The sequence below is a fragment of the Lygodium microphyllum genome, chromosome 5 (assembly GCF_053477565.2).
Source record: "Lygodium microphyllum isolate KBCC chromosome 5, Lygodium_microphyllum_v1.1.10, whole genome shotgun sequence".
NCBI lineage: Eukaryota > Viridiplantae > Streptophyta > Polypodiopsida > Schizaeales > Lygodiaceae > Lygodium > Lygodium microphyllum.
In genome coordinates, this window is record NC_141139.1 from 141,946,408 (window position 1) to 141,971,900 (window position 25,493).

Here is a 25,493-nt window from a genome sequence, read left to right on the forward strand (position 1 = left end):
TTGCCATGACGTTGTAACTTGTAGTACTTAGAACCTCTTCACATGATGGCTTAGATTGTCGTCATGTATCTTGTAATCAAGTAATCTTGTATTTTTTTCGTAATTAATACAATTACCTTTTACGAAAAAAAAAGAGAGAGATAGATTTACAAAATCTTTAGGCTTGTTGCACCCCAAAATCCACGTCCCTAGATTTTCAAAAGCCCTCCCCTTGACTGAAAACTATTGTCCTTGTCTTAAGAGGAGGAACAATAAATTTTTACAGCTTTGACTTTTCTTATTCCCGCATATAATCCTGCAATATGGGCTGTCTCGTATAAAATAAAAGTCACATTGACCAATAATGACAAGCTCCAAAAAGTTGAGAGACTCTGCCAATCATCAGCAAAAGAACTGCGCTGCATAGTTGGTCTCACAACGACAGAAGGAAGAGAGAGAGAGAGAGAGAGAGAGAGAGAGAGAGAGAAAGAGAAAGAGAGAGAGAGCTCGTGGAAGCCATGCCTGCTGCCACCCGTGTCTCCGGCCTCGTCCTCACTGCAGTGATCAACATCGGCCTTGAGGTCCTCTTCTTTGCGCTCTACTCCGTCTTCAGGAAGCAGCCCGGGAATGCCGGCATTTACTTTGCAAGGCAAATCCTCAAGGAGAAGAGGAGAAGAGGCATCAAGGCAGCTCATTTTGTCCTCAAGAACTTCCTCCCGTCCGCTAGCTGGCTCAAGGAGGCTTGGAGTCTCTCCGAAGACGTCCTGTTGGAGAACACCGGACTCGATAGCGTCGTCTTCCTCAGAATATTCGTGTTCTGGTAAGCGGCTTCATTACCCGAAAAGAACGTGGCCTAAAGTTCTAGACGTAGATGAGAGAGTTGTGAACTGTCGTGCACAATGCTGTACACCTGATTGTACTCTAGTGACAACAAACACATCCTGGCAACGTGCATTTCTCGTTTGTGTTGTCGTGCCACCGAATAATCTTCAGTGATTAACATCAAGACGATTTGATCAACTAGAGCCTCGGTATGTGTATTTCTGTTGATTTCTCTGATAGCATTAGCCAACACCACTGCTCCCATGTTGTTGTCATGCCAGCGGGCCAGCTGCAGAGACAAGAAATGCAAAAGCAATTTGATCAAGATGAGTTTCAGTGTGTATTTCTGTCGATCTCTTTAGATACAGTCGTAGGGCTTGTAATTGTGCCCAACGAGAGTCCACTTTAGGTCAGCTCTTGCACATACTGCCTCGATGTTAGAGAAGCATACACTGTAGTGAATTCCTATGTTTCAGCCTGCCACTGTTAAGACATGCAAAATTAGGCGAAACTTAATTGCAAACTTATTGGCCAAATTTATTCAACTCAAGAACAGCCGGAAAATGGACAAGCTCATTATTATTTCTTTTATTTGAGTTTTGGTAGGACAAAGCTTCAAGAAAACTCTATGAAAGGGACCAAGGGGGACGACTACACTTCATCCCAAATCTTTGTGCTTCATGCCTCATCATTCCCTTCTACCTAGTGACTAGCCTTCATGCCAGCCCCATCAACCACCACAATTGCTCTGTTGCTTGGCGAGGCCAACTTGCCACCTTGGTGTCTTTCCTACCTCCTTGGTGATCATCCTTGCTTCTGCAGCTGCCGTCCTGCCCTAAATGCAGGCGTTTGCTGCCCTTCCAATAGCTCAAGTGATCACGACTGCTACTCCAAGTGTTCATGCTGCTGCTGATGCTATCAAGACACAGCCTGTTTTTGGTTGTCGTTAGCTGTGGTCTTGCCATGATTGGACTCTCTGCTTCTATGCCACTGTCTTGTTTTCTAAACACAGCCATCAGCTACCCCAAATCACAGCCTTTGTATTCCAAATGTTGCTTGCACTGCTCAGACTATTAGCAGGAAGCAGGAAGGCGGTGGAGGAAGAAGTAGGGAGGTAGGAGGAGATTGTTAGTAGACACGTGTGGCTTGTATGGTCATCTCTTGCCTAATAAGCCTCAGTCTAAGTTGTTAGACAAGCATGTTAGGAGCTCTAACACAGAATTGTTTGTCAGTTTATCTCTCCTAGACATATTAGGTGTAGGTCTTTTTAGTCAATGGCATTTCCTCAGGAGTCAGTCCATATGCATGCCGATGCAGCCTGTTTTACCATGTTCTAGGAAGCCATTTGTGCCACATGGTAGGGCAGCCACATTGTCCATGGGCTGGCAGACTTGGATAGACTTTTCCTCTAGGTGGCAGAATTTTGACCAGTCTGAGCTAAATTAAATGCAGGTCAACCAGCTTGGTCACTTCCTCACGTGTTGGCCATTCGTGCTTGCCCCACTCTCCACTGAGTTAGTCATCTTTTCTATCCAGCCTGCTGAGCTAAAAAATGCATTATAAACTGATTAGCTTTCTATTACAGCCCCACAACTCAATTATTGCCAAAAGTTTCATTAAACGGTGTGTGTTCCTAGAGAGTGTCTATGTCCCATAAGCCAAATCTTAATTTGGGAGGATCCACACTTCTATAAATAGACTGGCTGCCCACCACTCAGAGCACTCCTGTTTTGTAGATTGTTGGTGCCTGTCTTTGCTGTTCACACCTTGTCTACAGAGGATATCTTAATTTGAGCTGTTGTCTACTGCCGTTTTCAGCTGATGCTTGCTATTAAACACTGCCTACCTATTGGTGATTGCTCATCAGCCATCTTCGACTACAGATCAGTCTGTGTCTATGTTAGCATTTGAGTCATCCCCTGGACAGGCTGAGTTAGGGTTTGGTACAGCAGACAGATTACAGAGGACACATCAGCAGTCGGACAGCAGACAAATTACAGTGCCACGTCAGCAGCTAGCCACGTCAGCAGACTGTGCAGGTGCCACGTGGCAGCCTGCAGTGCAATCGGACAGTTTTTAGGCATTATTTTATTGCAGCCGACTGCATTTTGGCTGCATTATGCAGCTGACCTGTTTATTTTATGCCTTTTATTTCTGCTTTATATAGCAGTCCTCCAGCACATTGTTGGCAAATTATTCAGTGATTTCAGATTCTGATCTTGAGATCTGTTGGCTGAGACAGACTGTGCTCGGGCTGACGGAGATCGAGGTCGTCAAGTCAGAGACATATGCAGATATTTCCTCTGCCCCCTTGTGTATTTCTGCACTCTTATACAGCATACTACACCGCAGATTTTCTGCATTTACAGTCTCCTTTTCTCTCTCTCTCCTCTCTGTGTTCACTTTCTCTCAATCTTTGTCTTACGCTTCCGCATCACTGCACTCTGACATGGTATCGGAGCGGTGAAAATGGACTGACTGAGGGCTGAACCTATCTGAAGAGGAGATTTCAGCGCGACACAAGGCTGCGTTTCCAGGATTCGAGGGCGAGCGGGAGGGCTGCACATCGGATCAAGGCTAAAGTGAGCGTGGGCGTGCGGGAAAGGAGTCTAATCGGTGAATTTGCTGCAGGTTATTGCTGCTCGAAGGAGAGAAAGGTTGCATTTGAGGCCTTCCATTGCAGATTTTACCTTTTCATCGCCTCTGGGTGAAGAAGGTTTGGGTAGCGGAGGAATCAGTCCTAGCAGGCTGCGTTTTCACAGTTAGAGGGGGCTGCTTTTGCGTTTGTGCAGGTATTGCAAGTTAACATGTCTACAGAGACTGATTTGGAGTTCCAAGCGATCATGGACTGGAAGATGCCTGTCCTACTGGCTCTTCCAATGGATCAAAAGTTTGATGGTGACAATTACCGCATCTGGCGGGTGATGATGTTGGCCATTTTAGAGTCTTATGATTTGGCAGAACTAGTGATGGAGGAGATTAACAGGCCCTCGATGAGGGATAAGTCCAAACTCTCTTCCAATGCTTGTGCGGAGTTGACCAAGGCCCAGTCTCATTGGGACAAACTGAATGCCAGGATTCCATCTTTTCTGTTTCTATCTTGCACCATAGCCGTGATAACTCACATTGAGCACTTAACGGTGGCTCGTGAGATATGGCTGGAGCTCGACTAGATGTATAACCGGATGATCCTGATGAAGAGGGTTTCTTTGGAGGTGCAGATGCGGACTTTGTTCATGAATAAGTCTTCTTCGCTTCGAGAACACATCAATAAGCTTCGGCAGCTTCAAATGCAGGCTCAAAATGCGGGGAAGCCTATTTCCTCCGAAGACATGACAATCACTTTACTATCCCAATTGCCGCCATGATTCGGTACTTTTAATTTTGCTCTTATTGCTTCAGGGTGGCGGGAGTCAACTCTTCAGTGGAAAGAGTTGGTTTCTATGGTCTTGGACCAGGAGGAACAATTGAAGGGACAGAATGCTTCCAAATCAGAGGCATTGGTTGGTCAAGTCTCTTAGAAGAAGGGGAAGGATCAAAAGAAGAAAAAGGAGGACAACAAATCCAAGAAGGACAAGGAGAAGGAATCAACTTGCCATATTTGTGGAAAGACCGGTCACTGGAAGAAGGATTGTCCCCACAAAGACAAGAAGGATACCAAGAAGAAGGACACGAAGTACTCTGGAGCGATGGCCGCACCCTCATCGGCTGCTTTTCTCCACTTAGCAGTCATTGAGGACTCTACACCGACAACTTTTGATGCTGCGATGACAGCTCCCCAGGCTCGAGAGTGGATTGTGGACAGTAGTGCCTTATGGCACATGACTCCTTGCGTTGGTGTTGCCCATTTGTGACCTTTGCGTGGGCAGATTCTCATTGGAGACAGCTCTTCTGTGTCTATTGCTGCGCGGGGTGAGATGTAGCTTATTCCAGATGGACGTGGTGGTACCCACACCTTTGAGGTGTTGTATGTGCCAGGATTGGGGTATCATTTACTTTCGGTTCATAAGATTTGTACTCTTGGCCTCTTGGTGGAGTTTGACAGTGATACTGTTCGAGTCCTTGATCGTGGATCGAGGAAGGTTCTCTCTGTGTAGGTTATGAGGAGAATGGAGTCTATAAATTGAAGCCTTCTTCAGCTCTTACTTCTCTTCTTCTTACTTCTCAGACACAGTCTGAGCTATGGCATGCTCGGTTTGGCCACCTGAACTACGAGTATCTTTGGAAGGCGTTGCAAGGGTCGTTTGTCTGAGGATTGCCGGACATAGTGATGAGCCATCAGCCATGTGTCTCCTGCATTCGTGGGAAACTGCATTGGGATGCGATTCCCAATAAAGCTTCTAGGAGGTCTACTTCACCTATGGAGCTTGTATCTACGGATCTTTGTGGCCCGATGAGGACCGAGTCCCTGAAGGGGAGCTTGTACTTCATGTTGATCATAGATGACTACAATAGGATGACTTGGGCCTATTTCTTAACTTTGAAGTCGGAGGCTTTCTCTTGTTTCAAGGATTGGCTTCTCTTTGAGGAGAACCATTCTAGCCGGCGATTGAAGACCTTGCGTTCAGACAAGGGAGGTGAATTTATGTCTAATGAGTTTGCTCGTTTTTGTGCAGATAGGGGCATTCACCAGGAGTTTGCTAATACCAACACTCCCCAAGAGAAAGGCATTTTGGAGTGGAAGAACCGAAGTGTGATCGAGATGGCACGCACCATGATGGAGCACCGACAGACACCTCAGTTTCTGTGGGCCGAGGCAGTGGCTACCGCAGTCCACATCCTTAATTGATCTCCCACTTCGGCTGTTGACAGGATGACACCTTTTGAGGCTTACTTCGGGACTAACCCTGATGTCTCTTATTTCAAGATCCTTGGGTGTGACGCTAATGTGCACATTCCAAAGACTGCATAAGCATATTTATATTTTTGCACCAACTGTTGCAAAACATCACTGGAGAATGTATTCGAAGGTTCGGATTTGGCTTCTCAACACTCGTGTTGATCTTTGTTTTGCTGTGGGTCTGTTGGCAGGGTTCATGACAGAATCCAAATAGGTGCATTGGCAGGCTGCGCTGAGGATTCTTCGGTATTTGAGGGGGACCTCTGACTTAGGGATTTCTTATCCCGCAGGTACAGATGCTTCAGATCTGGTTCTTGCACGTTGGAGTGACTCAGATTGGGCTGGCGATGTGGGCCACCGACGGTCTACTACAGGCTACTGTTTTATCTTGGGTACAGGAGTTATCTCTTGAAGTAGCAAGAAGCAGCCCATGATAGCCCTTTCTTCTACTGAGACGAAGTATCGGGTTGCGTCTTCCACCACATGTGAGGTTGTGCGGCTTCGGAGATTGTTGGAGGAGCTTGGCTGCCCCCAGACTCGTCCTACTCTTCTGTGGTGCGACAATGAGAGTTGCATTGCCTTGGTATGGAATCCAATATTCCATGCCCGGATGAAGCACATTGAGATCCAGTATCACTTCATTCGGGAGAAGCTTCTAGATGGGACCATTGATGTGGAGTATTGCAAGACGGAGGATAATCTTGCAGATTTGTTTATGAAGGCGCTTCCCCAAGCTCTTCTTCGGTAGCATTCCAGATCCCTCAGTTTGATGCCTTGTCTAGGATCTGAGAGGGGATGTTAGTGTTAGCAGTCATGTTTGTCATGCCTTGTCATCTCCTGCCTGTGAGCCTCAGTCTAAGTCAGATGAGGACATTAGGAGCTCTGACATGTCTGTCATGTGTTATCATGGGGGAGGCTAGTCACTCTTGACTGGCTATCTTAGGTTGTGTATTTCTTTTTGGCCTCTTTTAGTGGGCAGCCACTGGCTGCCCGGCCACTTTTTGGTCACTGTTGTGGGGCGCCCATTTTAGGGCACTTTTAGGGTTTGCGCCCATTTTAGGGTTAGGGTTAGGGTTTGTCCTTTGCCTATTTATAGGCAGCCCCCCTCCCCACTTGATCACTTGTCTTCTTGCAGATTCCGACACTCCTCCCCCGTGGTGGTGCTGCCATCATCATCAGCCTGATCTGGTGCCCTCACTGACGCTGTGGGCTGCGTGCAGGGACTGATCAGTCCATTTCAGTGTATTCAGCATTCATTTCAGTCAGTGCAGATTTCTCTTCCTTATTTTTTGCTTTCTCTCTCTCTCTCCCTCCGTGTTCGTATTCCCTCTTCCGCAGCGCACTCTCACATGGTATCATCGCCAAACTGAGAGCACGGAGGTCTTCATCGACTGGAGAGAGACCACACCTATCATCTGTTGCTGCCCCCCTTCTCTCCAACAGCCAGGTGGCCCCTCCAGGTGGTCTGACTATTTGCGTTTGCTGCATCAGCCCCTTCCAAAGGCTGCCACGTCATCAACCAGCCCCTGTCTCCTTGCGTTTTCAACTGGGCGGCCTTCTCTTCAGCTGGGCGACTCCACTACAGGCTGTGTTTTGCATCCAAGGTGGTCGTATTCCCTCCTGGCGGCTCATCTCCAGCTGGCGCTTCTCTTCTTGGCTGTGTTTTGGTGCCTGGCAACTTTCCCTCCGGATTTTGTGCCCTACCTAGCTGCGTTTTCACCTCCTGGTGATAGGCGACCTGATTTCCTGGAGTTTGGTGGTTCTTCTGGTGGTTGGTGACCCTTCTGGTGGTCATTCTTCGGCATCGGCACAGTTTTTTTTGGTGTTTGGTATTTTGCAGATTGGAAGATGTCTTCTCATCAGTTTACAGGCTTTTATGACTCAGATGACGAGCTTTTGTCTCGGCACTCATCTGAACGGAGGCGTGATTTCTATCACGAGGACCGTCGTCCGGAGTCTATTCCTCTTTCCCGTCCCCCTTCTATTCATGTATCTCGGCGATCCCCTTCCAGGGGCCGACGATGCAGCCTTTGGTACCCCCTGTACAGGTACCCGTACTTCCTCAGCTGCCCAAAGAGGACCGGTTGGATGGCTCCAACTTTTCTCTATGGTCCTGCAAGGTGGAGTGTATCTTGGACTCCTTCGATCTTTGGGAGCTTGTTTCTATTCCTATTCCCCGGCCTAAGGTGGATCCCGCAGATGGGACATCTATGGATCGTGCAGCCTTATGGGATCGGCTTAATTCTAGAGCCAGATCTTTCCTCTTTCTGAGTTTGCAGGATTCTGTCCTTGTTCATGTTCACAGGTTGAAGACTGCATCAGATGTGTGGAGAAAGCTCGCGTCTCTCTATCAACAGAAGACGTTTGCCCACTGGATATCTCTTGAAAAGAAGTTGCGGATGCTCGCTATTGATGATAGTCCTTCCATGAAGGACCACATCAACAGATTACAGGATATGAGGGATGAGCTTGCATCCCTCGGTCGGACGATATCTTCTGAAGACATGGCTATGATTCTTTTGACTCAGCTGCCATCGCCTCGGTTTGATGTCTTCTACACCAGCCTTCTTACATGGAGGACCCGTGAGAAGCTTCTATGGGAGGAGCTATCTCCGCTTGTCTTGGAGCATGACGAGCGACTCAGAGAGGTCAGTGCTAGTGGATCCGACTCCACTAGAGCCTTTGTTGCAGGTTCGGGAGGACAGAAGAAGAAGAAGAAGTCAAAGGCTAAGAAGAAGGACAGTTCTTCAGGCTCTGACTCAGATTCAGAGAGACCGAAGTGCCCACACTGTGGGAAAGGGACACATCCCGAGGAGAAATGCTGGAAGAAGTACCCTCACCTTCGTCTGGGAGCGAAGGGTGGATCTACATCGGAGCCTTCTTCTACCTCTACACCAGCTGTTACCCATGAGTCAGTGTTCCTTCATATCCATGCTTTGGAGGAGGATCCTTCTTCCGTGGCTGCAGTGTCTTCTGCGCAGCCTTGGTTAGTGGACAGTGGTGCTTCGAGTCATATGACTCCCCGCGGTGATTTGTTACAGGATCTCCGTCCATCAGAGGGTTCAGTCACTGTTGGTGACATTTTATCGGTGCCTATTAGTGGTGTTGGCACATTGTCTTTGTTTACCGACCGACCTTCGAGCTCCTTTTCACAGGCCCTACATGTTCCGGATTTGGGCCTTCCCCTCCTCTCATTTTATGGCCTTACGAGGCTTGGCACACGAGTGATCTTCACCGAGCATGCCATTGTTCTTGAGGATTCTCTTATAGGAGCTGTCTTATCTACAGGTTGGCAGGAGAGCGGGCTTTACAGGCTCCATTCCCCTTCCTTGATGCAGGGTCCTCCGAGGCAGTCTATTGCTACACTCGTTCCCGCTTGTGCACCTTCTATTCCACAGGTTTCTTCCCATCCCCCACCTTCTCCTCCGGTGGTTCCCTCGTACCCCCCATCCCTTTCAGAGGGGGACGATCTCGGTGATGCGGCTGTGGATTCCTTGGCCCCTAGTGTTTTAGAGGGGGATCCCTAGGATCGTGGGGAGCTCCTTCAGCGGCGGCAGTCTACATCGACGGACTTCATCGACATTGGCATTCCTCTTGCCACCCCAGGATCTATTTCCTCTTCGGCCTTCAGCCACATCCAAGATCTGAGAGGGAGTGTTAGCAGTCATGTTTGTCATGCCTTGTCATCTCCTGCCTGTGAGCCTCAGTCTGAGTCAGAAGAGGACATTAGGAGCTCTGACATGTCTGTCATGTGTTATGATGGGGGAGGCTAGTCACTCTTGACTGGCTATCTTAGGTTGTGTATTTCTTTTTGGCCTCTTTTAGTGGGCAGCCACTGGCTGCCCGGCCACTTTTTGGTCACTGTTGTGGGGCGCCCATTCTAGGGTTAGGGCACTTTTAGGGTTTGCGCCCATTTTAGGGTTAGGGTTAGGGTTAGGGTTTGTCCTTTGCCTATCTATAGGCAGCCCCCCTCCCCACTTGATCACTTGTCTTCTTGCAGATTCCGACACTCCTTCTCCCCCGTGGTGGTGCTGCCATCATCATCAGCCTGATCTGGTGCCCTCACTGACGCTGTGGGCTGCGGGCAGGGACTGATCAGTCCATTTCAGTGTATTCAGCATTCATTTCAGTCAGTGCAGATTTCTCTTCCTTATTTTCTGCTTTTTCTCTCTCTCTCCCTCCGTGTTCGTATTTCCTCTTCCGCAGCGCACTCTCACAGTTAGCATTTGAGTCATCCCCTGGACAGGCTAAGTTAGGGTTTGGTACCCCGCAGATTTTCTGCGTTTACACTGTCTCCTTTTCTCTCTCTCTCTTCTCTCTGTGTTCACTCTCTCTCAGTCTTTGTCCTATGCTTCCGCATCGCTGCACTCTGACAGTCTGCTGCTGTACGATCAGTCTCAGCCTTCGTTTATAGTCTACAGCTTGTTACATGCCTGCCACATCATCATCAGCACCTGCGTTTGCTGTCCAGCCTACCATGTCAGCTCATGTAGCCTTTGTTTTTCAATTTACTGCTGTCGCATTGGCTGTGTTTGCAGATTTGCTACTGTTTTGCTCCATTTGACACTGCATCGTATTTATTTATTATTCTTCATTATTCTTCTATGTTTATTGTCTCTGAGTTACTAAGATTGAATAATGTTAGAGAAGGTTGGATTCAGCTGCCTTTTAAGAGCATTCAAAGTACTCTTATGCTGTCCTGCAATCAGCATGTCATCCACATATAAAATCGGCACAATATGGCTTCTATCATCAGCCTTTTTAGTGTATAAGCAGTGATATGCATGGCTGCGTTTAAATCCATGGCTGAGCATAAAGGTATCAAATTTTTTGTACTATTGTCTAGGGGCTTGTTTCAGCCCATATAAGCTGTGTTTTAGCTTACAAACCAAATGCTCTTTTCGTGGAATAGCAAATCTTTCTAGCCGCTTCATGTACAGCTCTTCATCCAAGTCACCATGAAGAAAAGCAGTCTTCACATCCATATGATCCAACTCTAAATCCAAGGATGTAGTGAGAGCAAACAAAATACGGAGCATAGTCAGCTTCACCAGTGGTGAAAAGACCTCCTGGAAGTCTATGCCTTCCTTTTGTGTATAGCCCTTAGCAACCAGTCATGCCTTGTACTTGGGCTTCCCATCTCATTTTGTAAACCCATTTATTAGGAATCGCTTTCCTATCCTTGGGCAAAGGTGCAAGCTCCCATGTGTTATTTGCATATAGAGACTTCATCTCTTTCTGCATAGCAAGCTCTCACTTTCTCTTGTTTTCACATGATTGTGCCTCTTTAAATGTCTGAGGCTCACCCTCGTCAGTCAAAAAAATGCAATCCAAAGATGATTGAAACCTCTGTGGCTGCCTTCTGACACGTGTAGACCTTCTTATCCAATGATCTGTATTATCAGGCAGTGGGCCTACATCCTGAGGAATGTGCACACCATCACCAGGTGGTTGATTTTCAGCATTTTCTTACTACTGTAATCTGTTTTCAGCATGTTCTTCTTGCTGTCCTATTTCATCATGTGCATCTATTTGCTGTCCATGATCTTCTGGCTGTAGCCTAATAGGTTGTTGCTCATTTTCAACATCAAAAGGGACAGAACTTTCAGCTAATGGCTGCTAAATGGCTGGCCGTTCATGCTGAAATTTGACCTTCTTTTTGTCAAGATCACCATATGTAGCATTTTTAAGCAACTTTGCCTCATTAAATACTATGTCTCGGCTGTATACTATCTTCTTGCCTTGAGGAAGCCAAACTCTATAACCCATCTCTCCCTCATCTCCATATCCCATGAAGATGCCCTTGATGAATTTCATGTCTAGTTTGGTCCTTTGTTCTATAGGTATATGCACAAAGGCATCACAATCGAAGACACGCAAAATGGTCATATGAAGCAGGTTTGCCAGACCAAACCTCTTTAGGAATGCCATTTTCCAATGCACGATTGGGAGAGTGATTGTGTATATGAACTGCAGTTTTAAGAGTCTCTCCCCAAAATTGCTGTGGGAGATTATCTGTGGACAACATGCATCTGACTCTCTCACAAAGTGTGTGATTATATCTTTCAGTGACGCCATTTGATGCAGGATTATAAGGGGCTATCAACTCCCTCTTAATGCCATGCATCTCACAAAACTTGTTAAATTCATTTGAGACATACTCACCCCCATTATCTATTCTTATGGCTTTCAACTTAAGCCCTTTCTGTGTGGTAACAAAAGCGTGAAACTTTTTAAAAGCATCCAACACTTCCTTTTTGCTCTTAAGTATATACATCCATGACTTTCTACTGAAATCATCAATGAAAGTAACAAAGTAGCGTGCACATAGTTGCACTTGTACGTAGTACGAACTGGTTCGTACTATACGGTTCATACCGTACCGTACCATACGAATTCATACAAAAAAACAATTACTTTTTTTTGGGTGTTTTTTTTTTTTTTTTTTTTTTTTGCGTGGTTATTGTTGGTGGTGGTTTGGGTTGTTGACTGTTGTTGTTGTAGTAGTGGTGGTGATTTTGTAGCCTTGATCGATCAACCAAGAAAGGGGGTGGAAGCTTGATTAGACTCCTCATACATGTTTTGTTATGATTTGTCCTAGAGCCAAAGGCCATACATAAGGTATTCAAGCAGTTCCAAACGTTTCTAATTGATGTCCCATCATTTTTCACAATATGTTAGTGTTATCAATAAATAAATTCAGCACCATTTGAGAATCATTAAGTAGCTTAATCCTATTGATTTTACCTTTGTTCACAGCTCATTTTGCACCACCCAACCCAAAGCATTAATACGCATTGCTAATAAAACTAGGCCAGAGGATAGCTTGGCCTAATGTACCTTCTGAGAGTACACGAATTAGTGAATGTACCATTGGTATCTGCTTTAGCCTTAGCAATGCCAAACAAAACCATAACAAAATTCATAAATCTTTTACCAAAACCTTTGGTGGTTTGTTTGGTAATTGTTGGTCTCACAGGTAATTTTGGCCTCTTGTAGACATTAATAAAGCATCTCATGTCATTTCATCTCTCTCTCTCTCTCTCTCTCTCTCAAGCATACATGCCTCTTATTTGTATGATCATTCCTGTATGATGTATCCACTCCTATGTATGTACTTGTAAGTTGTAGCGCATGTTGCGCATGCGGCATATGCTATAGAGGTTTTGGCGTGTTATCCTCAAGTATTCATCTTATATACTCCAATAGCATTGCTATTTAGACTCTTAACATCTGTTCTATCATCTATAGTTCAAAATAATGAAGTTATTTTTTTTTCGTACTAATATCGTACTGTACCTTATAAAATCTTAAGGTACCATTTAGTACTGTATTTTATTGTACCGTACCGTACCGTACTTTTCGTACTTGACAACTATGAGCGTGCATGCCCACACGAATTAACAGGCATAGTGCACACATCAGAGTGTACTAAGTCAAGAGCATTAGACTTCTTAATGACACCAGAGTAATAAGGAGACTTCGCATGTTTTCCATATAAGCAATCATTACAAAATTCGAGACCAAGCCTTTTACATCAAATCTCCCTAAAGAGGAGAGAACTTGAAGGCCTTTCAGGCTCATATGACCAAGTCTTTTGTGCCAAAGCTCCATTTGTGAATGGACTTCAGCCATAGCCAAGAACTTGCCAGGTAATGCTTTACAATGCAAGTAATATAAAGTCCCCCTTTTGCTACCTTTAACAATCAGCATAGAGCCCTTATGGACCTTCCAAGATCCACCACCAAAGGTAGTAAAATACCCTTTAGCATCAAGCTGCCCAACTGATAGTAGACTTTTCTTTATGCCAGGTACATATCTGTCATCTTGCAAAATCAGTTCTTGGCCATTTTCAAGGGCCAAGTGAATGGTGCCAATACCCTTTATTTCACATGCATAGTTATTACCCATGTAAACCTTGCCTAGGCAACCTGCAATGTATTCAGAAAATGACTCCAAAGAGAGGGTAAGATGAAAACAGGCACCGCTGTCCACTATCCATGATTGTGACTACCCATCATGAGCTGAAAGTAAGGCATCAATTACCTCCTTTTTGATGATGTGCATATCACTTGCTGCTGCCATAATATCTGCATCATTACATGAGGCTACAACAAGTATCTCTTTAGTGTCAGGAAGCTCTTCAATGACCACACTAGATGCAACATTTACCTTTGCAACTTGTTTTGAGGAAGAGCTGTCATCATCTTTCTTATTATCATTCTTTTTCTTACCCTGCTGTTTCTTTCTTTCTTATTCTTTCTTGAAGTACCAACAATCAGGCTTTTTATGCCCTTTACGCCCACACTGATAGCATGTGACATCCTGCTGTTTGCCCTTACTTTTGCTTTTGCTTTTGCCTTTACTGGCTACATTACCCCTCTTTTCAGACCTTCCTCTTATATGGTAAGCTGAGACATTGCTTTCACCACTAGACTTTTTTTTTGATTTTTTCATTAAGGATTGAACCTCTAACACTATCAAAAGTCAAAGTGGGAATGTTGCTAAGTGACACAACCAAGGATTCCCAGCTGTCAGGCAAAGTCATCAATAAGAAAATAGCTTTAATTTATCATCGAAAGCCGCCAAACCAGAGTCCTGCAACTGGCTCAAAATCCATGTGAAAGCACTCAAATGCTTAGATGCTGGCTTAGACTCATCCAACTCCATATTCACAAGTTAACGCATAAGATGCACTTGGTTCACAGGTGTTGTATTTTCATAAGTGTCCTTAAGCTTTTTCCATATAGCATAACTTGTATCAAGACACTTGATGTTTGTAAGTACATTATCAGACACTGCCATCTTAATGTATGCAATGGCCTTCTTGTTAAGTTTAGCCCAATCCACACCTGTCATAGTTGCAGGCTTAGTCTCCAAGAGAGCATCTTCATAGTCTTGAGAAACAAAATGCCTTGCATCCTATCCTTCCACAAGTCAAAGCAAGTGCCATCAAACCTCTTGATTTCAAAAAGGGATTTAGTGTCATTGTTGCTAGAAGCATTTGCAGCCATTTTTCAGCAATACACCAGAAATTCAATGCTGCAATTTATGACAACAAAAATGAGCTGAGTATTCAGCTGATTTCAGCTCAAAATTTCAGCAAATAATAGCAAGATTTAGTCCAAGTACATGTGTAGCAGTAGAACAAATGACTTTCAGCAGTATGACTGCAATTTCAGCATGCATTAAGTGCATACATCACTGCCAGGTAACTCCCACTTCAACAATATCACCAAAAATACATTTGGATTTTGCAACAATCCCAGATCTACAAATGATCACTATTGCTGCAACATGAATAATCAGCAATACATCAACTCAATGGGAGCTGCCCAACATGTGTACTGCATACATATGTGCTTGTATCAACTTCTGATACACAAAACACCAAGAGATCTCTGCAATTTCTCCAAAATCGCACAAGTGGGAGATAAAAATGCTCAAATCACTCTGCTTATGGCAACAAGATTGCTTCAACAATATTCCCAAAGTGCATTTCACGCATCAACTTTGCCAAAATCCTCAGATTTCAGCAAAAGCCTGAAAAATTCTGCCCCAATTGCATTAATACATGTTTCCGAGAGCATAAAATGGGCAAATTTAGCAAAATTTCACAAAATTTTGCTAAAGCCCCAAAATTTCTGGGTCCAAGTGTGCACGAATGTGAGCCAATTTGACTCAGCTGAACAAAATTTCACCAATATAGCAAAAGCCCCAAATTTTATGGGTCCAATGTTGAGAAATTTACTCATTTAAACACATGCAATGTCTACAATTTTTGATGCAAATGCCTCAATTATGCATGAAGAGCACTAAATCTGAAAAGCCCCAAATTTGTGGGCATAAATTTGCACAAATTTGACTACTGTGCTTGCGCGTGCGAATCCCCAGAAAAGAAGGAATAATGAAATTGAAAATTTCTGATTTATTAAAGAGGGCCGTTGACTTGCCCGTCTAGCCTTCGTTAGTCTGTCTAGCCCCGCGTGCCAATTGTGCGACCCGTCAATCGCGTGGCTTGGAACCCCGATGATGCCTGTCGCCTGTTTGTCGACGGGGCTTGTCCCTTGTTGACTGTTTGCTTGCTTGTCGTCTATCACGAAGCTGTCGCCTGTCACACAGCAGTCTCGTCGAGACTATACTCAACCCTATCGTTGGTCCTGCTCCTGTCACGCTGGTCACCGACAACTGTTTGCTCCCTCGTGTGCCAATGACTGGTTGCCCACTCACTTGTAGTTGCAACTATCGCCTACACCTATCGACTGTGAGTGCTTACTATTGCTTGCACCTATCGACTGTTGAGTGTTGGTTGTGCCTATAAACTATAAGTGTTGCCTGTCACATCTGCCAGCTTGGACTGTCGAGCTGATACTAGTTTGAAGGGAAGAGAGTGCGCAATGGAGTGCGAGATTGAGGCGCGAGTGGCAGAGCTGAGTGTTAGAGAGAGTGAACACAGAGATAGGTGTACCAGATCGTGATGGTGCACAAAAAGAAAATAATGTATTTATATGTTAGGGTACAATAAGAGTGTTTACACATCCGTATGACTATATACACGGAGACGAAGGGACTTTACACCCAACACGACATTCTTGAGTAGTAGGAGTATACACACCTACTAGCCACAAAACCTCTTGCTCATATAAGACTTCCAAAATAAGAAATCTATCGTGAGGGTCCTGAGAAACCAAAGACGGTTGTAGGAAAGATCTGACAGCCAACATAACTCTAGATTTATGTGGAGCACGACCACTAAAAAAGATTGTATAATCCTTATAAACATAAGAAGATCCTGCCAAAGCATGTTGTTTACAGCACAAAAAGCATCCCAATTTTCAGCTAACAAGACTTTTCATAACCGATACTGCTTACTTCTCGAAGAAATACCTTTAACATTCCATAAAGCAATTCTCATGATAAATCACAGAAAAGAAAACTATTTAACCACCACTTTCCCTCTCCCTTTAATATCAATAGAGCTTTATCTGCCTGAAATCTCTCCATCTCACTTCGGATCACATCTACAAGATTTGCCCTCTGCAAACTAACAATTGAAGCATGAGAAGGAAAATGTCATTGCTGAGAATGGAAAACATCCTGAGGAGGCACAAGCCTCCCATGTGCGTCAAAGTGCAAAGTAGAATCAGAAGCCCTTTTATCATGTGCACCAATTGCAAGAACACATGAAGATTGAGGTTTCATATAAAACCCCTTTTCTCTGCGTTGAAAAGTGTGAGTGATAGGGTGCGGAGGTGGGTGCAAATGAGAATCTTGTCTAGCATTATGTCTAACCACAGTGACACAAGAATCATCATGAGGAGGCAAATTCCGACCAACCGAAAGCAATGCACGCTCAATACCAGCTTGGGAAACATCCTTCCTACCATCATCATGTCCATGCTAGACAAGCGGCACAGGATCAGCTTCTGATGTTGCTGAATCATCTGCTGGGGATGATGCTCTTGACATTGACAAGCATGGACTGCAGCCAAGCACGAATCCTAGTGATCAAAGAAGTCCTTCCCGTAAAGTAAAAGTTAGTTGCCCTCTCAGAGAAAGCAGCAATCTGCTGTAAGACCAGGTTAGTTCCCATGACAACAACCACACGATCCCTTTTGATAAAGAGCTCACTTTACCCTCATTGGCATGAAAATCCGACATAAGATTGTTGGCAGTGGCCAGCATAAACTGAAGAGACCCATCAGTCTATGAGCATGAAGCATGAGCATCTTGCTGAGGCAAATTCGGGGCACATAAAACTGGTTCATCAACCGACATTTGACGACGTTTACCCATCTCATCCCGATCCATCAACTGCCCAGAATCATCAGCCGACGAGTCACCATCCGATTCCACCAAATATTTATCATCCCCATGCCCTATATGCCAGTTGAGAAAGGCCATATCAATACCATTTGACACCTGCAGATTTGCCATCTCTCTCTTATTTTTTCGTAAAAGGTAATTGTATTAATTATGAAAAAAGGTACAAGTTTACATGATTACAAGATACACGATGGCTCTACGCTATCGTGTGTAAAAACTCTCTCTCTCTCTAAAAGAACTGAACGACAAAAGAGTTACAAAAAGTCATGGCAAAGACGCAGAGGAAATTGCCATATGCCAGGGAAGTAAGTCCTCCCGAGGGAGCAAGTCAGAGTGCCGAATAAGATCTATCTACCAATGCAAGAGACCTTTAAGCCTAGCAATATGTGTCAGAAGTGGAGCAGCGGTGGAAGCATAAACATGTGCTGAAATAAACTGCTGAAACACAAGACAAAAAGAGAAAAGAAAGAACACGATACAGATGAGAACTCAGATGTATGCACGGGAAATGGAATCCATATATCTGAACACGAGACAGTCGCATACAACAGTGAGTCACTGGTTGCGTGGGCACTGGCACTGGCTCCTCTCTCCACAGAGTCTGCAGATGGTGAAAATGAAGTGACTGACTGAGGAGGAGCCACTGAGTATAAATAGGCTGAAAAAGTGGGGAGCAATAATGCTGGTCGGACAGCATTAAAGCTGGCCGACTGGTACATAAAATGCTCCACTGGCATAAAATGCCACACCAGAAAAATACCTAAAATACCTAATAAAAAATGCCCAGCCCAGATCAAGCTCAGACTCACACATGAGCTGACAAATACTCTGCTAACAATATGCCCCTGAACATTAGAGGCGGAATAAAAAAGAAAAGCATTCTGAATGGTCCAATTATGCCAACAGCCCCAATATCTAAGAAAGTGAAACAAGATCTTCATATGTGGCTGTGTCGGTGTGGGGTATTTGGGCTGCACAAAAACCCAATCAAACGGGCGTAGTGAGAAACCGACCACCGCTCGCCAAACTGCTGACAAGAATGACCAGATTTTCTTAGCGAGAGGGCAAGAAATAAATCAATGACCGGCCGATTCCACACTGGTGGTGCAAAAGAAACAATTGCCGTTGGAGATTCGCCGCTTGGAAAGGGCTAAAGTAAGAGGAAGACCACCAATCATCACCCTCCAAAGAAAGACCTTACATTTGAAAGGTGTCTTGTTCAACCAGCCCTCCATCACAGTTACCCTCCACCATGACCGGGATTTACTCAATCCCCATAAAGTATTAGCTTTAGTAACCAGCCATTGATGATCTTTAATCAGAAGATGATACACGTGGTTAGCTGAAGCCTTTTCTAAATTCAGCCGGCCTGCAAGGCCCTAGTCCTGCCAGGGATGATCCGAAGCAAGGGCAGGAAAGGGTTATCTACTCTGGGCACCATCAAAAGCTGTCCCCATAAATCCCTGTATCCACGAGGGATCCTGAAAAACCTCCTGGCTGTAAGAAACGATATCGACACATTGCGACTGGCAAGGGTGGCATCTACGCGACTGAAGTCAAGCCCAAATGTGCCATGCAGTTAAATTTTGGTCTAAGCTCATGTTTGCCTTTCCAAGAAAGTAACCGCGAGACTGCCAACAATTACAGTTGAAAAGAGTTAGTAGCTAAGCGGTCCTCCGCTGGATGCCACTGAGCCTTCTGGAGGACTAGTTTCCAGGAACATATCAAATGGGCAAGCAGAGATGATGAAGGACTAGAAAACCGAGAGTCTGCATTAAGAACATGCCACCAAGAACTTTGAATTTGGGTATTACCATGCAGAAGCCCGTGATCCTAAAGAAAATAACGGGCTATAACGACCCATGGGTGATGATCCAAGCACATGGCGCGAAAAAGAGACCAATGGAGTGCCAACATATGAGTTTTGGCATCTAAAATAGCCCAACCACCCATGCGTTTGGGGGTGCATGCATGCGACCAAGAAATCCATGAAATGCCTGTATGCAAGGAATCCTTCTTCCATAACATGAAACGAATATACTGAGTAAGAGCATTCAATGTAGTAGTAGTCGAGGGCAGCAATGGCAAGAAATATGTGAGCATTGGCAACATAATTGTTTGAGCCACTTTGAGGCGAACATGGAAGGGCCAAGGCTGTGACTTCCAATACAGAAACTTAGCCGCCAGTTTCTGTGAAATCCACTCTAGTAGCTGCTTTGGCGGAACATCAACACCCAAAGGGTACCCAAGATGCCTGACAATGGAACCACGGGGAACAACCATTCCTTGCCAGTCCAATGACTGCAAATCCGACTCCGTGCAGCTAAGAATGGCTGATTTCAAAGCATTGATACAAAGACCAGAAGCCTGACCAAAGAGAGTCCAAACATCTAATGCTTTGTGAAGATTATCCTTGTCCGCATGTAGAATCATAAAGCTGTCATCAGCCAAGGATTGACTAATGAAGTGCTGTCCAGAAGGAAGAGACAATCCAACCAATTGAGTAGAAGCTGCCATATGAGATAACATCGAAAGAACTGGATGAGTCGCAAGGGCAAAAAAGAGAGAACTCAAAGGGCAACCCTGTCTCACAGAGCGGGCAAGGACAAATGGCTCGGTAACACCTCCATTCAGCATGACTCGCGAAGAAGCCGCAGTACTAATGGTGTAGATCAGACGAGACATTCGAGCACCAAAGCCCATAGTAGACACAAGTTCTGCAATGAAAGACCAGTCCAAATAATCAAAAGCCTTTTCCAGGTCCAATTGAATCAGTACCACCTTCTGATTAGAATGCCTTGCATAGTCAATAGCCAGTTGCGCATTTAATACATTGTGCAGAATGTTTCTGCCCTTAATGAAAGCATATTGGAGAGGATGCACAATGGCAGGAATATGCTTATGGAGCCGATTCGCCATTAGTTTGGAAAAGATTTTATACATAGAACCCATCAAAGAAATTGGTCGCCAATGTTTCAACATAGACGGCGAAGGACCTTTTGGAAGCAGTTTAATAAGTCCTTCTTTCCATGAGGAAGGCATGAACTCCGTTTCCCAAACCTGCTGAAACATAGCCGTCAATGGTTTCGCCAGTTGGGTAGCAAAAACCTCAAAGAACTCATTGGTGAGACCATCCCAACCGGGACTTTTATCCTTGGGCAAGTGTAACAAAACATCCATAACCTCCGCCTTACGAATATCTGTCTCCAAAGTAGCTTGCATGTCATGTGGAACCTGATTGCGGACCAAATCTTAGAAAACTGAGCGGGCATGAGTAATTTGGTCTGAAGGTGGAGAAGTGGAACCAAGAAGGTCGAGAAAATAATTCCTACACATATTCACAATAGTCTGCGGATCAATGACCATTTGACCTTCTGCATCCTGGAGTCTAGTCATATTCTCTCGAGCAGGAGAGGCATGGAGAACTCAAAAGAACTTACGAGTCTGACAAGCACTATCTTGTAAATTCTCCATCAGATTTTGCAATTTGGCCTGCTGATAAGATTTCAACTGAAACTCTTTAATAAGATCAGCCAAACGTATCGCTAGTGACAGTAGAAATACATTATCTGGAGTGTCCACCAACAGAGAACGAACCAAAGCCAGTAAGTCCTCCGCTGCTTGTCGACACTGCCGACAAAGAGAGACATGATGGATCCCATACTGCTGAACAACCTGCTGCACATTAGAGAGCAATCGTTCAAACGAAGCATTGCCCTCCGAGGAGAAGTCCAATAAGAATCTATCAATCAATTGCTGCATATAGCCCTGAAAGATTGAATGCTTCAAATAAGATGAGTTGAAACGCAAAGGGAGTCTATCCAGAAATTGCTTAAAAGGTGCAATGGGTTGCGCAAGCATCTCAAGCTGTAGAGGGAAATGGTCTGATAAGGCATATTGTTGCAACAACTTTCATTTCGAGCATCTCAGGAAGAAAATCATCATTCTGCATGATGTACATGCGGTCCAACCGCGACCATGTAGTTGCATACTGCGCAGAATGGAAAGTAAACCCTGTAGAAGAAGGGTGTAGCCAAGACCAGAGATCTTGCTTAAGTATTCCATAAGCAAGATCTCTGGTCACTTAAGCAAGATCCCCCATAAAAAAACCCTGTCTGTTAAGTGACAAGGAGGTCTGCAAAGTATTCCAAAGATCCTGGCGGGATAAAGCATCATTTGGAGCATAGAGGCCAAGTAACTATAAGATCTCTCCTTCAAATAAAACTTCAATCACCACAAAATGGCCATGTACATCATTTTTAATAAGAACAGGCTGATATTTTTCATGTATAATCATAAGCACACCAGAATAATGCATGGCATGTGTCCTTGTATAAAACAAACGAAACCCATGGCAATCCACAACTTTTCCTGCTTCACCTTGACTCTTGTGCTCAACAGCACACCACATCCCACTGATTCCCATGCAATAAACTCCACATGGCATATTGCTTATGGCGAGAACAAATGCTTCGCACATTCCACATGGCTATCTTCATGTGTATTCAAAAAGAAAATCAGGTACGAGGCATAACCTGCCTTGATTTAACCTTTTCTGCTAGAATGTCAAGGACTCTCTCATCCAAGAAATCAGCTAACACGGCAAAAGAGTTCTGACGGCCAGATTTGGAGGTAGACAGTATATCTGCTGTCTTGGGGATGGAACGGGGATAACGACGATCCCATGGGGTAATCACGTTACCTCTAGTATCAAAAACCAACTTAGCAGGTGGACCCTTTGGACCGTTCGTATATACTTTCCTAGTAGGCTGATTACGGGGAGCAGAGGAAACCATAGCAGGAGAAGTGTGCTCTGATGACAACATTTCTTTCCTGCGCATATAAGTGCGCATGGAATCTTGTGAAGCAGGTAACATACACAAACGGTTACGATTCATGGCCCTGAGGCTCGGGGGGACCAAAATAGTGCCTACCACGGCCATGGCATCCTTTAATAGTGGCCAATAGACAGCCGGACAATTTTCCACTTCAACCCACACCGGGCATTCACTTTGAAGCAGGCGCTAAAAATCTGCCATTGGGCGCCATGGCACAACATGGACCAAACGGCGATCAAAGAACAATGGCAATTTAAACAGATCAGCACGATGCTTCTCAGATTTCAACAGCACCTCATAAAAGCCTCGGGGCAAACTCCAGCAAATGCTCTCAGTCCAACATCCTGAGAATCCACAGAATCAGAGGCAACCTGAGCATAAGAACGTTCCTGATGATCCATTGTCTCTTCCGAAGTATGCTTGGTGCGTTTGCCCGCAGGCTGGAAGTCAGGACCAGGGGGCATCTCCTTTGTGCAAGGAACCATATCCTCTGGTTCCTCTGTATCAGAATCCGGATCAAGAGCTGCCACCGTTTGGTCTATAAAAGCCATATCCAGACCAGCCATGCTGTATCACTACTTGTGCCGGTCAGATGCCAAGCCAGGAGCTCACGGGAGGCAAAAATGGCGCAGGCCTCTCTCTTTTTTTTTTTTCGTAAAAGGTAATTGTATTAATTACGAAAAAGTACAAGATTACATGATTACACGAGTACAAGAGACACGAGGGCCGTAGGCCAACGTGTGGGAAATCCCCAAACTAGTATACTAGAAAAGCTACACCAATCATGGCAAGGACCCAGAGGCAATTGCCAAATTCCAGGAATGCAAATCCTCCCGAGGGAGCAAGTCAGAGTGCCTAATGAGATCTAGCTGCCAATGCAAGAGCCCTTTAAGCCTTGCAATATGTCGCGGTACATTCGAGGCCGAATCAAAGAGAAAAGCATTTCGGGTGGTCCAAATGTGCCAGCATCCCCAGTATCTGAAAAAGGGAAATAAGATCTTCATATGTAACTGTGGCGGCGTGGGATACTTTGGGCGCACAAAAACCCAATCAAAAGGAGTCAGTGAGGGCCCCACCACTGTGCGCCAGATTTGGGACAAGAGAGACCAGATATTCTTGGCGAGCGGGCAAGAAAGAAAACGATGTCTGGCCGATTCCTCCGTAGTGGTACAAAAGAAACAATTGCCATTCGAGATTCGACGCTTGGAAAGGGCCGAGGCAAGAGGAAGACCACCAATCATTACCCGCCACAGGAAGACCTTGCATTTGAAAGGTGCCCTATTCTGCCACCCCTCCATCAGTGTTGCCTGCCACCATGACAAGGATTTCCGCAGGCCCCAAACAGTATTAGCTTTCTCACCCAGCCATTGGTGATCTTTAATAAGAAGATGATACACCTGATTAGTAGAGGCCTTTTCCAGAGTCAACCGGCCTGCAAGGTCCCAATCCTGCCAAGGGCGATCCATAGTCAGGGCAGGAAAGGGTTGCCTACCCTGAAGTTCCGACGAAAGCTTCTCCCATAAATCACGGTATCCGCGCGGGATCCTGAAAAGTCTCCTAGCGGTCCGAAACGATGCGAGGACATTGCGAGTAGCAAGGGTAGCATCCGCAATCGAAGTCACACCCAAACGGGCCATGCGATTAAATCTTGGTCTGAGCTGATGTTTATCTTCCCATGAAAGTAATCTGGATACTGCCAACAATTCCAGCTGGAAAGAATTAGTCTGCAAGCGATCCCCTACTGGATGCCAACGGGTCTTTTGGAGCACCACTTTCCAAGATCCGACCAAGTGTTGTAACAAAAAGGAAGAGGGACTGGAAAATCGAGAGTCAGCATTAAGGACATGCCACCATGAGGCCCGAAGCCGTGTATTGCCCTGGCGGAGGCCGCTATCCTCAAGAAAATAACGGGCTATGATGGTCCACGGGTGATGATCCGCACACATGGCACGAAAAAGAGACCAACGAAGAGCCAGCATATGAGTTTCTGTATCCAAAATAGCTCCACCACCCATGCGCTTAGGGGTACATGCATGTGACCATGAAATCCAAGAAATGCCTGCCTGTAGTGAATCTTTCTTCCATAGCATAAAACGAATGGGATGGGTGAGAGCCTTCAAAGTAGTGGGCGTCCATGGCAGTAATGGCAGGAAATACGTCAGCATTGGTAGCATAATTGTCTGAGCCACTTTGAGGCGGACATGGAACGGCCAGGCTTGCGACTTCCAATACATAAACTTCGCGGCCAGTTTTTGTGAAATCCACTCCAACAGGTCCTTTGGCCGTACATCCACCCCCAATGGGTATCCAAGATGCCTGACAATGGAGCCACGGGAAACCACCTGGCCCTGCCAGCCTAACGACTGTAAATCCGGCTCCGTGCAACTGAGAATGGCCGACTTAAAGGCATTGATGCGAAGACCAGAGGCTTGACCAAAGAGCGTCCAAACATCTAATGCCTTGCGAATGTTGTCCCTGTCTGCCTGCAAAATCATAAAGGAGTCGTGAGCCAAAGATTGGCTAATGAAGTGCTGCCCCAAAGGAAGAGATAACCCTGCCAGCTGGGCAGAAGCCGCCATGGAGGATAGCATTGAAAGGACCGGGTGAGTCGCGAGGGCAAAGAAGAGAGGGCTCAAAGGGCAACCCTGTCTGACCGAGCGTGCAAGGACAAATGGCTCTGTAACCCCACCATTAAGCATAACTCTTGAAGAAGCCTCAGTACTGATGGTGTAAATCAATCGAGACATCCGGATACCAAAGCCCATAGCAGACATAAGATCGGCAAGGAAAGACCAGTCCACACAATCAAACGCCTTTTCCAGGTCCAATTGAATCAAGACCACTTGCTGATTGGAGTGCCGTGCATAGTCAATAGCCATTTGCACATTTAAGATATTATGCAAAATATTGCGGCCCTTATTGAACCCATACTGGAGAGGGTGTACAATAGCTGGAAGGTGCTTGTGAAGCCTATTTGCCAGTACTTTGGAAAAGATTTTATACATCGCGCCCATCAACGAAATTGGTCTCCAGTGTTGCAGCTTTGACGGCGAAGGGACCTTGGGAATCAGTTTGATAAGGCCTTCTTTTCATGAAGAAGGCATGACCCCTGTTTCCCAAACCTGCTGAAACATGACCACCAAAGGCTTTACCAACTGCGTGGCCGAGTGCTCAAAAAATTCATTAGT

General features: G+C 45.3%; 1 protein-coding gene across 2 annotated transcripts in view; it reads left to right on the plus strand.

The window, feature by feature from the left end:
• The first annotated feature begins 396 nt into the window (after window positions 1–396).
• The window catches only part of LOC148036471 (hyperosmolality-gated Ca2+ permeable channel 2.3-like), a 187,602-nt gene continuing 162,505 nt past the window's right edge, over window positions 397–25,493 (plus strand). The window contains exon 1 of one of the 2 annotated variants that reach the window (XM_087678458.1): window positions 397–799. In XM_087678458.1, coding sequence (XP_087534584.1) covers window positions 498–799 — 302 coding nt within the window. In that variant the 5' untranslated portion in view covers window positions 397–497. The remainder of the gene's footprint in view (window positions 800–25,493) is intronic. The other variant, XM_087678457.1, reaches the window with a different exon arrangement.